This window comes from Rhinoraja longicauda, chromosome 2, assembly GCF_053455715.1.
Source record: "Rhinoraja longicauda isolate Sanriku21f chromosome 2, sRhiLon1.1, whole genome shotgun sequence".
Lineage (NCBI taxonomy): Eukaryota > Metazoa > Chordata > Chondrichthyes > Rajiformes > Arhynchobatidae > Rhinoraja > Rhinoraja longicauda.
The window spans coordinates 94,085,378-94,098,248 of NC_135954.1; the positions used below are offsets into that span (position 1 = coordinate 94,085,378).

At 46.6% G+C, this 12,871-nt stretch overlaps 1 protein-coding gene across 8 annotated transcripts in view; it reads right to left on the reverse strand.

Annotated features, from left to right (window-relative positions):
- The window catches only part of LOC144607619 (5'-AMP-activated protein kinase subunit gamma-2), a 340,164-nt gene that overhangs the window by 257,410 nt on the left and 69,883 nt on the right, over window positions 1–12,871 (reverse strand). The window contains exon 1 of one of the 8 annotated variants that reach the window (XM_078424593.1): window positions 12,121–12,139. The exons of the other annotated variants lie outside the window; for them this stretch is intronic. Within the exon in view, the coding sequence (XP_078280719.1) occupies window positions 12,121–12,123 (3 nt within the window). The 5' untranslated portion in view covers window positions 12,124–12,139. Of the gene's footprint in view, window positions 1–12,120; window positions 12,140–12,871 lie in introns of those variants that run through there. 8 annotated transcript variants of the gene reach the window in all.

Below are 12,871 nucleotides of genomic sequence, written 5' to 3' on the forward strand. Positions count from 1 at the left end.
TTGAAAAATATTTAACTTCCTTCCCCCCCATCTCCCCCCCCACCCCCACCCCCACCCCCCCCCCCCCCCCCCCCATCCTCCCCTCCTCCCACTCTCACCCTATCCCAGTTGGAACCAATTCTCAATCCTGGCCACTAGTCATGTGCAAGAGCCCAACCATGTATCATGGAACCAAATGTGAAGTCATGATTTACTCACAACTTTCAGGCTGTTGAGATGAAGAGGACAGATGGAGAATCCACATGGTCTGCCTGTGAATCCAAGGGTGGAAGAAGCTTGGGGCTCTCTTCCACCCAACTACAGTAGATGGTTGGCCAACTGTTAATGTTACATCTGAGGTGATAGATTTTTGATAACTGTGGTTATGAGATATTGGATGAAAGTGTGACAAAATGGGAAAAGTCAAGCATGTAGAATTGGGTCAATTTCAACCATGAACATTGGAATACTGAATGGGACAGAAACTTCAGAGCAATAGTGATAAAAGCTCTGAATGAGGTCTTCATCCCACTACGTCCATGACGGCTCCCTCCCTGAGATATTCACCTTCCCATTGCTTTCCCCCATTCATCCCTACACTTATTCTCTGGGATCCAGCTGGCATAACTGGTGGAGCTGCTGCCTCACAGCGCCAAAGACCCAGGTTCGAGCCCGACCTCAGGTGCTGTCTGTGTGGAGTTTGCACCTTCGCAGTGACGGCGTTGGTTTTCACCGGTGCCTGTGGTTTCCTCCCACGTCCCTATCCATGCAGGTTTGTAGGTTAATTGGCCTCCATAAATAATTGCCATGAGTGAGTAGGGAGGGCAGGAGAAAGTGGGATATCATAGAACTAGTGTGAATGGGCAATCGATGGTCAGCATGAACTCAGTGGGCCGAAGGACCCGTTTCCATTTTGCTCATCATTTATCCGAATCCCGCTTGAAGGCGACGACGGAACTTGCCTCTACATCTGCATTCCAAATTCCAACAAAAACATTCAATTTTACGCTCCATTGCTTTTCAGTCTTCTTTTTTTTTTAGAGATGCAGCGCAGAAACAGGCCCTTCGGCCCACCGGGTCCGTGCCGCCCAGCGATCCCCGCACACTAACACTATCCTACACCCACTAGGGACAATTTTTTACATTTGCCCAGCCAATTAACCTACAAACCTGTACGTCTTTGGAATGTGGGAGGAAACCGAAGATCTCGGAGAAAACCCACGCAGGTCACGGGGAGAACGTACAAACTCCGTACAGACGGCAGCCGTAGTCAGGATCGAACCCGAGTCTCCAGCGCTACATTCGCTGTAAGGCAGCAACTCTACCGCAGCGCCACCGTGCCGTCCTCCTCTACAGAAATACAAGTTCCAACCAGTCTAGTCTTCCCAAATAGTTGTACCATCTTGACTTGACATCGTCCAGGTCAACTTTCTTCAGTGCTTTTATATCCCGTTTCCAACATGGACTCAAATTGCTCAAAGTAATTTAGGTCGGCACAACAGTGCAGCTGGTAGAGTTGCTGCATCACAGTGCCGAAGACCCGGGTTCAATCCTGATTTCGGGAGAGGATCAATTTAATACTGGATGCATTTTAAACAGGGTGGCACACAGTGGCACAGCGGCGGAGTTGCTACCTTACAGCACCAGAGACCCAGGTTCGATCCTGACTGTATGTACAGAGTTCGTACGTTCTCCCTGTGACTGCACGGTTTCCCCCAGGTGCTCCGGTTTCCTCCCGCATTCCAAAGACGTGCAGGTTTGTAGGTTAATTGGCTTGGTAAATGTAAAAATTGTCCCTAGTGGGTATAGGACAGTGTTAATGTGCGGGGATCGCTGGTCGGTGCGGACCCGGTGGGCCGAAAAGGCCTGTTTCCGTGCTGTATCTCTAAACTAAAAGTCTAGAGGGTATATAGCTTTATGGTGAGAGGGAGAAAGGTCAAAAGGAGATGTGCGGGACCATGTTTTTTTTACACTCACAGATAAATCGTGGGTGCATGAATATGCAAGTGATGGTGGAAAATGGATCATTTACAGCCAGTAGAGATTAATTTATCCTGGTATCATGTTTGTCACTGTGGGCTGAAGAGCTTGTTCGTGTGGTGTATATTTCTATGTTCTGTTTTCACTAAGGATAGGGGTAGAGAATATTGAATTCCCCAATCTTAGATGAACATTGAATTCTCCAATTTTAGCTGACCACTAAACCCCCTTCCCCTCCCCCTCCCCCACATCCTTTCTCCCCCCCTTCTCCCCTGCTCCAGCTGGGCTCACACCCATTTCTCCCCTCCCCCTCCCACATTCCTTCCTCTGGCTTCATACTTTGCAATTCCTCCATCTGTCTCACACCTCCTGGTCTTATCTCTAGTTCTCACCATCTGCGTCCACCTACGACCTGCTACACTTTGTCCTGGCCCTCATCTCCTCAAGTTTTCGTCCCGTCTCCCACCCCCATCTCTGGTGAACATCCAGAGGAAGTCTGAGGAAGGATTCCAACCCAAACATGTTTACCAGAGATGCTGCCTGGCCCACTGAGATACTACAGCACTGTGCGTCTTTTGTTTTAAAAGAGAAATATTTCCGAGGAAAAAACATGAGTTTGGATCTTCAGTCAGATACACCGAGTGATGAGATTTTGCTGCTCGCGAATAAATATCATTATCTCTGCTAAAATTTGTTTTGGTAATAAACCTACTCCTTTCATTTGCATGTACCATTTTTAATTTATTGATCAATAACATCCCCAAGGTTGTCAACAGTAGATTAGACACTGATAATGCCAAACACACAGACTTTGAGCTCGCTTCCTGGCATGAATGGCAACAATTCTCCTCTCATGATGCAATAAAATTATCAGAGTGTACTAAAGGGCAGGCAAAGCATGCATGTGAAATAAATGATAAACTAAGGTAAATTAAACATAAGAATGTGTAGGAAGGAATGATACAAAGCTGGGTGGTAGTGTGAGCTGTGAGGAAGATGCTATGAGGTTGCAGGGTGACTTGGACAGGTTGTGTGAGTGGGCGGATGCATGGCAGTTGCAGTTTAATGTGGATAAGTGTGAGGTTATCCACTTTGGTGGTAGGAATAGGAAGGCAGATTATTATCTGAATGGTGTCAAGTTAGGAAGAGGGGACGTACAACGTGATCTGGGTGTCCTAGTGCATCAGTCACTGAAAGGAAGCATGCAGGTACAGCAGGCAGTGAAGAAAGCCAATGGAATGTTGGCCTTCATAACAAGAGGAGTTGAGTATAGGAGCAAAGAGGTCCTTCTGCAGGTGTATAGGGCCCTAGTGAGACCGCACCTGGAGTACTGTGTGCAGTTTTGGTCTCCAAATTTGAGGAAGGATATTCTTGCTATTGAGGGCGTGCAGCGTAGGTTTACTAGGTTAATTCCCGGAATGGCGGGACTGTCATATGTTGAAAGACTGGAGCGGCTAGGCTTTTATACACTGGAATTTAGAAGGATGAGAGGGGATCTTATCGAAACATAAGATTATTAAGGGGTTGGACACATTAGAGGCAGGAATCATGTTCCCAATGTTGGGGGAGTCCAGAACCAGGGGCCACAGTTTAAGAATAAGGGGTAGGCTATTTAGAACGGAGATGAGGAAAAACTTTTTCAGTCAGAGAGTTGTAAAGCTATGGAATTCACTGCCTCAGAAGGCAGTGGGGGCCAATTCTCTGAATGCATTCAAGAGAGAGCTCTTAAGGATAGCGGAGTCAGGGGGTATGGGCGGAGTCAGGGGGTATGGGGAGAAGACATGAACGGGGTACTGATTGAGAATGATCAGCCATGATCACATTGAATGGTGGTGCTGGCTCAAAGGGCCGAATGGCCTACTCCTGCACCTATTGTCTATTGAACTGCAGATGGACACAAAAAGCTGGAGTAACTCAGCGGGTCCTAGCGGGTGTCTGGAGAACGTGGACAGGTGATGTTTCAGGCCGGGTCTGAAGAAGGGTCCTGACCCTTCAGTATCCATTACCCATGTTCTCCAGAGATGCTGCCCAACCCACTGAGTTACTCCAGCACTTTGTGTCCTTGTGTACAACAAATAAAAGACTAATGGCAAAATGTTACCGCAACTTAGCGCAGGGCGCAGTGGTTAAGTTGCTGCCTCACAGCGCCAAAGACCCGGGTTCAATCCCGACTACAGGTGCTCTCTGCAAGAAGTTTGTATATTCTCCCTGTGACTGCGTGGGTTTTCTCCGGGTGCTTCGGTTACCGAAGACCTGCAGGTTTGTAGGTTAATTGGATTCTGTAAATTGTCCCTAGTGTGTAGGATAGTGTTAGTAAACGGGGATTGCTGGCCGGCCGGCGTGGACTCTGTGGGCCAAACTGTACTGTTTCCACGCTGTATTACTAAAACTTTGACACGCCTCCCTTCCCATCTTATTTGGACAAGATGCATCGGAGGAAGTGGCCTGCATTTAGAGTTGCTAAACTAAGAACATACCGTACAACAACCAACAAACAATGTATCGGTCAGAACAACTTTTGCCTGGCATTTGTTGAATACATATTTATTTTAAAAGTAGTAAACAATTTTGGAATAAATCCTTGCATCTTTCAGGAGCAATTATGTGAACAATGTCTTATTTTGTGTTTCTCTGGAGATATCTACAACACAACTATTTTGTTGTACAAACTGCCCCAAACAAGATAACCCCAAACGTTTTTCAGAATAAGCAACAAACCTCAGGCGCCTTGCCTCTTTTGTCTATGCTCTCAGCAGACGAGCAGATCAGCCTGGAAGGTCAGTCAAGAGCTTTAGCGTCTCTTTAAAGTAATGGGGAAAAATCTATTGGCGTCTCCGATATGAAGTAAACACTGATTCCGCAAAGTTGTTTACTTGTAAATAAAGGATGTTTGTCCGCAGCTTGGCAATGTCGAAACCTCTTGGTCCTTGCATTTCCAAATGGTGAACAGTTACCACTAACGCACTGCTTGTCAGCGAGACCAGACACTGACTTTTTACTTGAGAGATTCAGCGCAGAAACAGGCCCTTCGGCCCACCGAGTCAGTGCCGACCAGCAATCCCCACGTACACCAGCTCTCTCCTACACACTAGGAACGATTTACAATTTAATTAACCTACAAACCTGTATGTCGTTGGAGTGTGGGAAGAAACCGGAGCACCCAGAGAAAACCCACACAGTCACAGGGAGAACGTACAAACTCCGTACAGACAGCACCTGTAGTCAGGATCGAATCTGGATGTCTGGCACTAAAAGGCAGCAGCTCTACTGCTGCGCCACTGTACCAACGGTATGGTCTTAGGGGTCCGGGTGAAGGGGGAGGGGGTTGCTGGGGGGGGGGGGGGGTGGAGTAGGTGATGTTCTGGGCCGGGTCCCTTCTTCAGATGGGTTGGGGGGTGAAAGAAGAAAACTGGAAGAGCCAGCTCCTCGCCCAAGTCTTCGGGACCCGCATGGACCGGTTGGCAGGAGTATTTGCAGACATCTTTAATCACTCCCCACTCGATTCCGAGGTTCCATTCTGATAGAAAACCGTTATCATCCTGGTGCCAACTAAAAGCAAGCTAATGTACACTGATGACTCAGATCCACCGTCGTGAAGGCTGGTCACAGCGCACAGGGCTACAATTTCCTAGTTTGTTTCTGTTTCTCTTCTTCAACAAAAGGACAACATTGGCGGATCACCATTTCAAAGAGGACACAAAGATATTTATCAAGGACCGAGTAATCTGCTCCCTTGCCTCTCTCCTTGTCTATACAAGGAGTCAGTCCCTGAGCACTTATTCACAATACACACAACATGCAACGAGACAGCCAGCATCATCAGAGACCCACACTACCCTGGCCACACACTCATTTCACTCCTGCCATTTGAAAGATGCAATAGGAGCCTGAAAACGGTAATGGCCATGTTTGCATGCACACAGCATTTTTTGTCGTTTATTATGGTGTTGGCAGAGTACTATGCTTATAAATGCATTATGTTTCTGCAAGTAAAAATTTAATTGTACAATTGAGGGAAAGATGACAATAAGACACTCTCGACTCTTGACGTACCGGTACCTTCTTAATATTGACGTCCTGAATCTCACATCCTTCTTCTCCTTGGTGAATGCTGATGTGAAGCACAAATGAAAGAGTGCAACCACCTCCTTTGCCTCAAGGAAAACACCTCTCCCCTTGGTCCTTGAGTGAACCTAATACCCTTAACCCAGCTACTTTCTTGCTCATAGAAAATTACTTGGGATTCTCCTTAATCCTAATTGCCATAGATTTTTCATGGCCCCTTTTACTGGTTCAATGGTTCTTTATTATCACGTATAGAAGTACAGTGAAATTCTTTTTTTGCATATAGTTCAGTAAAGTATTGCCCCACCTCAGCACAATCCCTGGTTAGTGCAAAGTGCGTATAAAATAATCCGCTGAGAACCAATGCAACGGTCGGCAGGTTTTGGCGTAATTGGTAAACTCCAGTCGGGTCCGCGCACTCTGTCTCTTGGAGCAGCGCCAGACCAGGCGAGCCCCAGGCTGCTGCAGGGCCTCCAGCCGTCACCTCCATCCGGATCGACCAGCTAACCAATGTCCCTTTTAGCTCTCATAATTCCCTAAGCTCTTACAGCTAAAAACATGCTCGCAAGTATGATTTATTTTTGACCAAATTATGAAGGGCTGATGAGGCATTTGTTGAAAGGTAGTTTCCTCTCCAGAAGCATCCAGAACTAAATAATTGTGTTGGTTTATTATTGTCACTTGTAATGAGACACAGTAAAACGCTTTTGTTTGCTTGCTATCCAATTAAATCAGATAGAACTGTGTAAAGAAATGTTAAAAAAAATACATTTGGGCAGGTTCATGGATAGGATAGATTTAGAGGGCGAGGCAGGTGAGACTAGTGTAGATGGGGCATGTTGGTCAGGGTGGGCAAGTTGAGCTGAAGGGCCTGTTTTCATACGGTACGACTTTATGACTAAAACTACACATGAATACAATCAAGCCATACACTAGTACAACAGAGGATGCCAAGAGAAAAATACCAGAATGCAGAGTGTAGTATTTCAGCCTTGTAGTGTTACAATTCCAGAGAAGAAGTCCAACGTCCGTAATGAGGTAGGTTGGAAGATTTGGACTACACCCTCGCTTACGGAAGGACCATCCAGAAGTCTGATAACAGAAAGGAAGAAGCTGTTTCTGAATCTGGTGTTACAAGCTTTCAAGCTTTTGCATCTTCTGCCTGAGGGAGCAGGGAGAAGAGGGAATGGCCAGGGTGAGAAGGGTCCTTGCTTATGTTGGTTTACCGGAGGTAGCATGAAGAGTAGAGTAGCCAACAAAATTGAGGACCTTTATCACCCTGGACATTGCTTCTTCTCCCCGCTGCCGTCAGGCAGAAGGTACAAAACGGAAGCAGGGAGTACCCCAATCTCGTTGTACCCCTGCACAATGACAATAAAGATATATTGTATTGAGAGGTGCTGGAGGTTAAGGAGTCAGTCACTTAAGATTAAAGTGAAGTGAAATATCTTTGCTCAAATGAATGTGGACATTTGGAGTTCTGTATCGTTAGAGCTACTGGATGCTCAGTCACTTGGTGCAGTGAAGGCTGAAGTAGATCGACCTTAGATTTAAAAAAAATCAAGGTGCACTTGATTGGATGGAACAATGTTTTGCAGGCAGAAAATTAACCAAGGTTTTAATGAATAATTGAGCAGGCCTAAGGGGCCAAATAGCCAAATCCTGTTTCCATTTTTCATGTTCTCTCATGTACTTATCAGACTTTCCCTCAAAGGCATGAATGCAAAGCTCCTTGGTTCCTTCATGTGGTAGCATGCCCCACACTGATTACAGCAGAATATTTCCTGATCCCTGGTAGGATTTATCAACAATCAATTTATATTGTAGGCACCTAGCTTTGGAACCTTCATTAGCAACCCCTCCCCAATAAAAGTGATGAGCTTCTCTCTGGCTAATCTTTCAAACTCCTTTCAGGCTCCTAATACATGTATAAAATTCCTGACGATTTTCCTTAATCCGACTTGCCAAAGATCGTTGATGGCCCCTTTTAGCCCTCACAATTTCTTAATCCAGTTCTTACTAAAGTTTAACACAAAAACATCTCCAAGAAGGGCTGATAAGGCATTTGGTGAAAAGTAGTTTCCTCTCACGAAGAGTCTTGAACTTCAATTATTGATCACATGTACCGAGATACTAACATTTTTGTTTGTGTCCTAACCACTTAAATCCTGGCGGGCCGCAGCGGCAAACGCCCCCTGGCGGGCCGTGGAGAAGCCGGGGCCAGAGCCTTGTGGGTCGAAGTCCGCGGCCGACGGAGTTTCCCAGAGCCCGCGGCCGACGGGGAGCCCGCGGAGAAGCCGAGGCCGGAGCCTCGCAGGACAGAGCCCTCGGCTGACGGAGCCCACAGCTGGGGTCTGGTTCGGCGTCACGATAACGGAGAGGTCAACCCACGGATGAGGACGGACCACACGGGAGTGAGAACGCCACTGCCGGGGGATGGAACAATGGAAGTCCCGGTGTGAGGGGGGAATCGCCGAGGGGGAGGGGTGGGAAGAACAAGTGGGACCTGGTTGCGGTGCTGGCTCGACGGGCCGAATGGCCTCCTCCTGCACCTATTTTCTATGTTTCTATGGATACTTTGTAAACGCCCTTTGTGTGGCGACTATATGCATACCTTGGGCATGGAAGCAAAGAATGTCACTGTGACTTGCCACATATGACAATAAAGTATTCATTTACTCAGATAATGCTACATATCCAAGTCATACACAAGTGCAACAGATAGACCAAAGAGAAAAATGCCGGAGTGCAGAATATAACTTTTCGGCATTGTAGTATTACAGTTCCAGAGAAAATCTCCAAGGTCGGTTGGAAGATTAGGACCTCACCCTAGCTTATAGGAGGACTGTTCAGGAGTCTAATAACAGAAAGGAAGAAGCTGTTCACGAGTCTGGTGGCACATGCTTTTACTCCCCCCACCCCCCCCCCCCCCCCGTCAGATCCTTCCTGCACCGCCGGAACCTCACTACCAGCGCACGCTGCCCTCGGGACGGCTGCTATGGAGAGGAGTTGGTTGCCCACCTCTTCACAGAGTGTGGATATGCCAAGAGAGTCTAGAGAGGTTTGCAGGGGTCCCTGTCATGATTTATTCCGAGCAGCTCTGGGACTCTGTGATCTACGGACTGTTCCCAAGGACACATTCAGAGACTGACATCGAGTGCTGCTAGAAGGTCATCAACTCGGTGAACGACGCTCTTTGGTCTGCCCGAGCTTTGTTGACCTCCCAGCAGAGCGAGCTGTCCGTCGGGGAATGTTGCCGACTGACCCGCTGCAGGAGTACGTGCAGAGGGACGCACTGAAGCTTGGTGCAGCCAACGCCAAGGCCCTGTGGGGGAGGACCACGGTCTAGGGTCCTTCCGCTGCTGGACATGGGGGGCAGGGTGTGGTGGAGACGCCCCTCCAAATAAGGGATTCTGTGTAAATTTGGCAATAAATATCTGCATTGAATGTATAACCTCTGGGAATGTCGGATGGAGTTTCTGAAAAGAAAATGTTTTTGTAATTATTTATTACTGGAATAAAGTATTTTTTGATATATTTTAAAAAATCTTCTACCTGAGGGAGCAGGGAGAAGAGGGAATGGCCAGGGTGAGAAGGGTCCTTGCTTTTGTTGGTTTACCTGAGGTAGTGTGAAGAGTAGAGTAGCCAACAAAATCGAGGACCTTTATCACCCTGGACATTGCTTCTTCTCCCTGCTCTCCTCAGGCAGAAGGTACAAAACGGAAGCAGGAAGAGGTACTCGAGGTTAAAGAGTCAGTCACTTAAGATTAAAGTAAAGTGAAATATCTTTGCTCAAATGAATGAGGACCTTTGGAGTTCTGTATCGTTGGAGTTACTGGATGCTCAGTCACTTGGTGCAGTGAAATTCTCTGCCACAGAAGGTAGTTGAGGCCAGTTCATTGGCTGTATTTAAGAGGGAGTTAGATGTGGCCCTTGTGGCTAAAGGGATCAGGGGGTATGGAGAGAAGGCAGGTACGGGATACTGAGTTGGATGATCAGCCATGATCATATTGAATGGCGGTGCAGGCTCGAAGGGCCGAATGGCCTACTCCTGCACCAATTTTCTATGTTTCTATGAAGGCTGAAGTAGATCAACCTGACATTTTAAAAAAAATCAAGGTATACGGGGATTGGATGGAACAAGGTTTTTTGCAGACAGAGATTTAACCAAGATTGGAATGAATAATGGAGCAGGCCTCAGGGGCCAATTAGCCAATTCCTGTTCCCATTTTCCATGTTCTCTCATGTAGTTATCACTTTCCCTCAAAGGCGTAAATGCAAAGCTCCTAGTTTCCTCCATGTGGGGTAGCATGCCTGCCACTGATTACATACCATTTTTCCTTATCCCCAGTAAGATTTATCAACAAATATTTATATTGAAGGCACCTAGCTTTAAATCCTTCATTCGCTAGCAACCCCAATAAAAGTGATATGAACTTCTCTCTGGCTAATCTTTCATAATTACAATGGCTTCTACTTGGTCACCTAATCTAGGAAAGTAAGCATTCTAGACAATGATCCATGCAGTACTGGAATTAAGCACGTTCTCATTTTTAGCAGTTCAATGCAATCTGCGGTTATATAAGACATTGGTGAGGCCACATTTAGAGCATTGTGTTCAGTTTTGGGTACCGTTTTCGGAAAGATGTTGTCAAGCTGGAAAGAGTAGAGAGAAGATTTAAGAGGATGTTGCCAGGACAGAAGGGCCTGAGCTCTAGGGAGAGGTTGAGCAGGTTAGGACATGAATCCTTGGAGCGCAGGAGGATGAGTGGTGATCTTACAGAGGTGTACAAAATCATGAGAGGAATAGATCGGGTGTACGCACCGAGTCTCCTACCCAGAGAAGGGGAAATCGAGAACCAGAGGACATAGGTTTAAGGTGAAGGGGGAAAGATTTAATATGAATCTGATGGGTAACTTTTTCACATAAAGGGTGGTGGGTGTATGGAACGTGCTGCCAGAGGAGGTTGAGGCAGGGACCATCACAACGTTTAAGAAACATTTAGACAGGTACATGGATAGGATAGGTTTAGAGGGATATGGGCTAAATGCAGGCAGGTGGGACTAGCGTAGATGGGGCATGTTGGTCGGTATGGGCAAGTTGGACCGAAGGGTCTGTTTCCATGATGTATGATTCTATGCATTTGTGCAGAAGTGTCTGCATAAAAATGAATGCTCATTACATTCGAAGTTTTGTAACAGGAAATAAATCAGTGCAACCACATGCTCACTGGCATTAGACCAGCGATCCTCTGTGTTGCTGCAGTTCGTACAGAACTTATTGCATACACACCCCACACACCCCATGGCTAGAACAAATACCTTAACCAGCACCAAATAAAAAGCATAGCACAACATTCACGGTTCAACATTCACAGACTTTTTTTTTGTCGGGTTTATTTTCCAACTCCGTGTACGTAGTTTTAGTAATGAACGTAATCTATTTATCATATCATATCATATCATATCATATATATACAGCCGGAAACAGGCCCTTTCGGCCCACCAAGTCCGTGCCGCCCAGCGATCCCCGTACATTAACACTATCCTACACGCACTAGGGACAATTTTTTATTTATTTTTTACATTTACCCAGCCAATTAACCTACATACCTGTACGTCTTTGGAGTGTGGGAGGAAACCGAAGATCTCGGAGAAAACCCACGCAGGTCACGGGGAGAACGTACAAACTCCTTAAAGTGCAGCACCCGTAGTCAGGATCGAACCTGAGTCTCCGGCGCTGCATTCGCTGTAAAGCAGCAACTCTACCGCTGCGCTACCGAGCACTTTGCATTTCTGTTTTTAGTAAGCAGAAGTAAAAGCAACTGTTGCAAAGTAAGGTCAATTGGATCAATTGCATCATAACACACAATGCGAAAAACCAATCATTCTGAATGTGTGCAAATAAGTATACAAGAGTTGGACAGATTCACTGAAAATACTCAGTGCACACAGCAAAACCCTCAAGACAGAGGCTGAAAGTCCCACACAAAGTAGTGGCCACCCAGTCTATTCAGATTTTCAAAATCAAAATCATAAGCGAACACCTTTTAAAATGTGGCCCGTCTGCACGGCTAACTTTCAGCGAGAACTTACCATGGAAGCGGTTGGGTTCAGTTTTTGTCCAGGAGAAGGCAAACGACAATTCTACGTGGAAAAGCTGCTCAAAGTACAGTACTTGAAAGCAATCCTCAAGCTGTGCTCTTTTAAAAGCAGCTCGTGATCGAGCCAGTGTTCTTTCCCAGGCCAGCTCCTCAGTTGTTAACGCAGGCCGCCAAAGCCCAAGACGTCCTGCTTTAGAGTCCAGAGGAGTTTACAGACAGCTTTGAAAAGGGCACAGAAGAATTCTTCAAAGCAGCTGCTTCATGGAATTCCTCGCATTCCCCAGAACCAAAAGAACAAACTTTTGTGTGTTTAAACGCAGGGGCCGTCCATGAACATCCAGAGTTCCACTCTGGAAGCAAAGTCTAGATCCTTTAAGCATTTTGGATCTCAAAACGACAGGGAGAAATTGATGAGAAAAGTGGGGTAAAAATAAAACATGGATTAAATGTAGGATGGAGACGGGAGAGACTGATTAAAACACAAAGTGCTGGAGTAACTCAGCAGGTCAGGCAGCATCTCCGGTTAGGCGACGTTTCGGGTCGGGACCCTTCTTCAGACTGATTGTAGTGGGGGGGGGGTGAAGAAAGCTGGAAGAGAGGTGGGGGCGGCTCAAAGCCGGATGAGTGATAGGTGGACACAGATGAAGGGGGTGGATTTTGATTGGCAGAAGGGTGGACAAAGACAACAGATGGAAAAGGGTGACAAAAGGGGAGAAAAGGGAGACAGATAAGGGGAGAAGAGG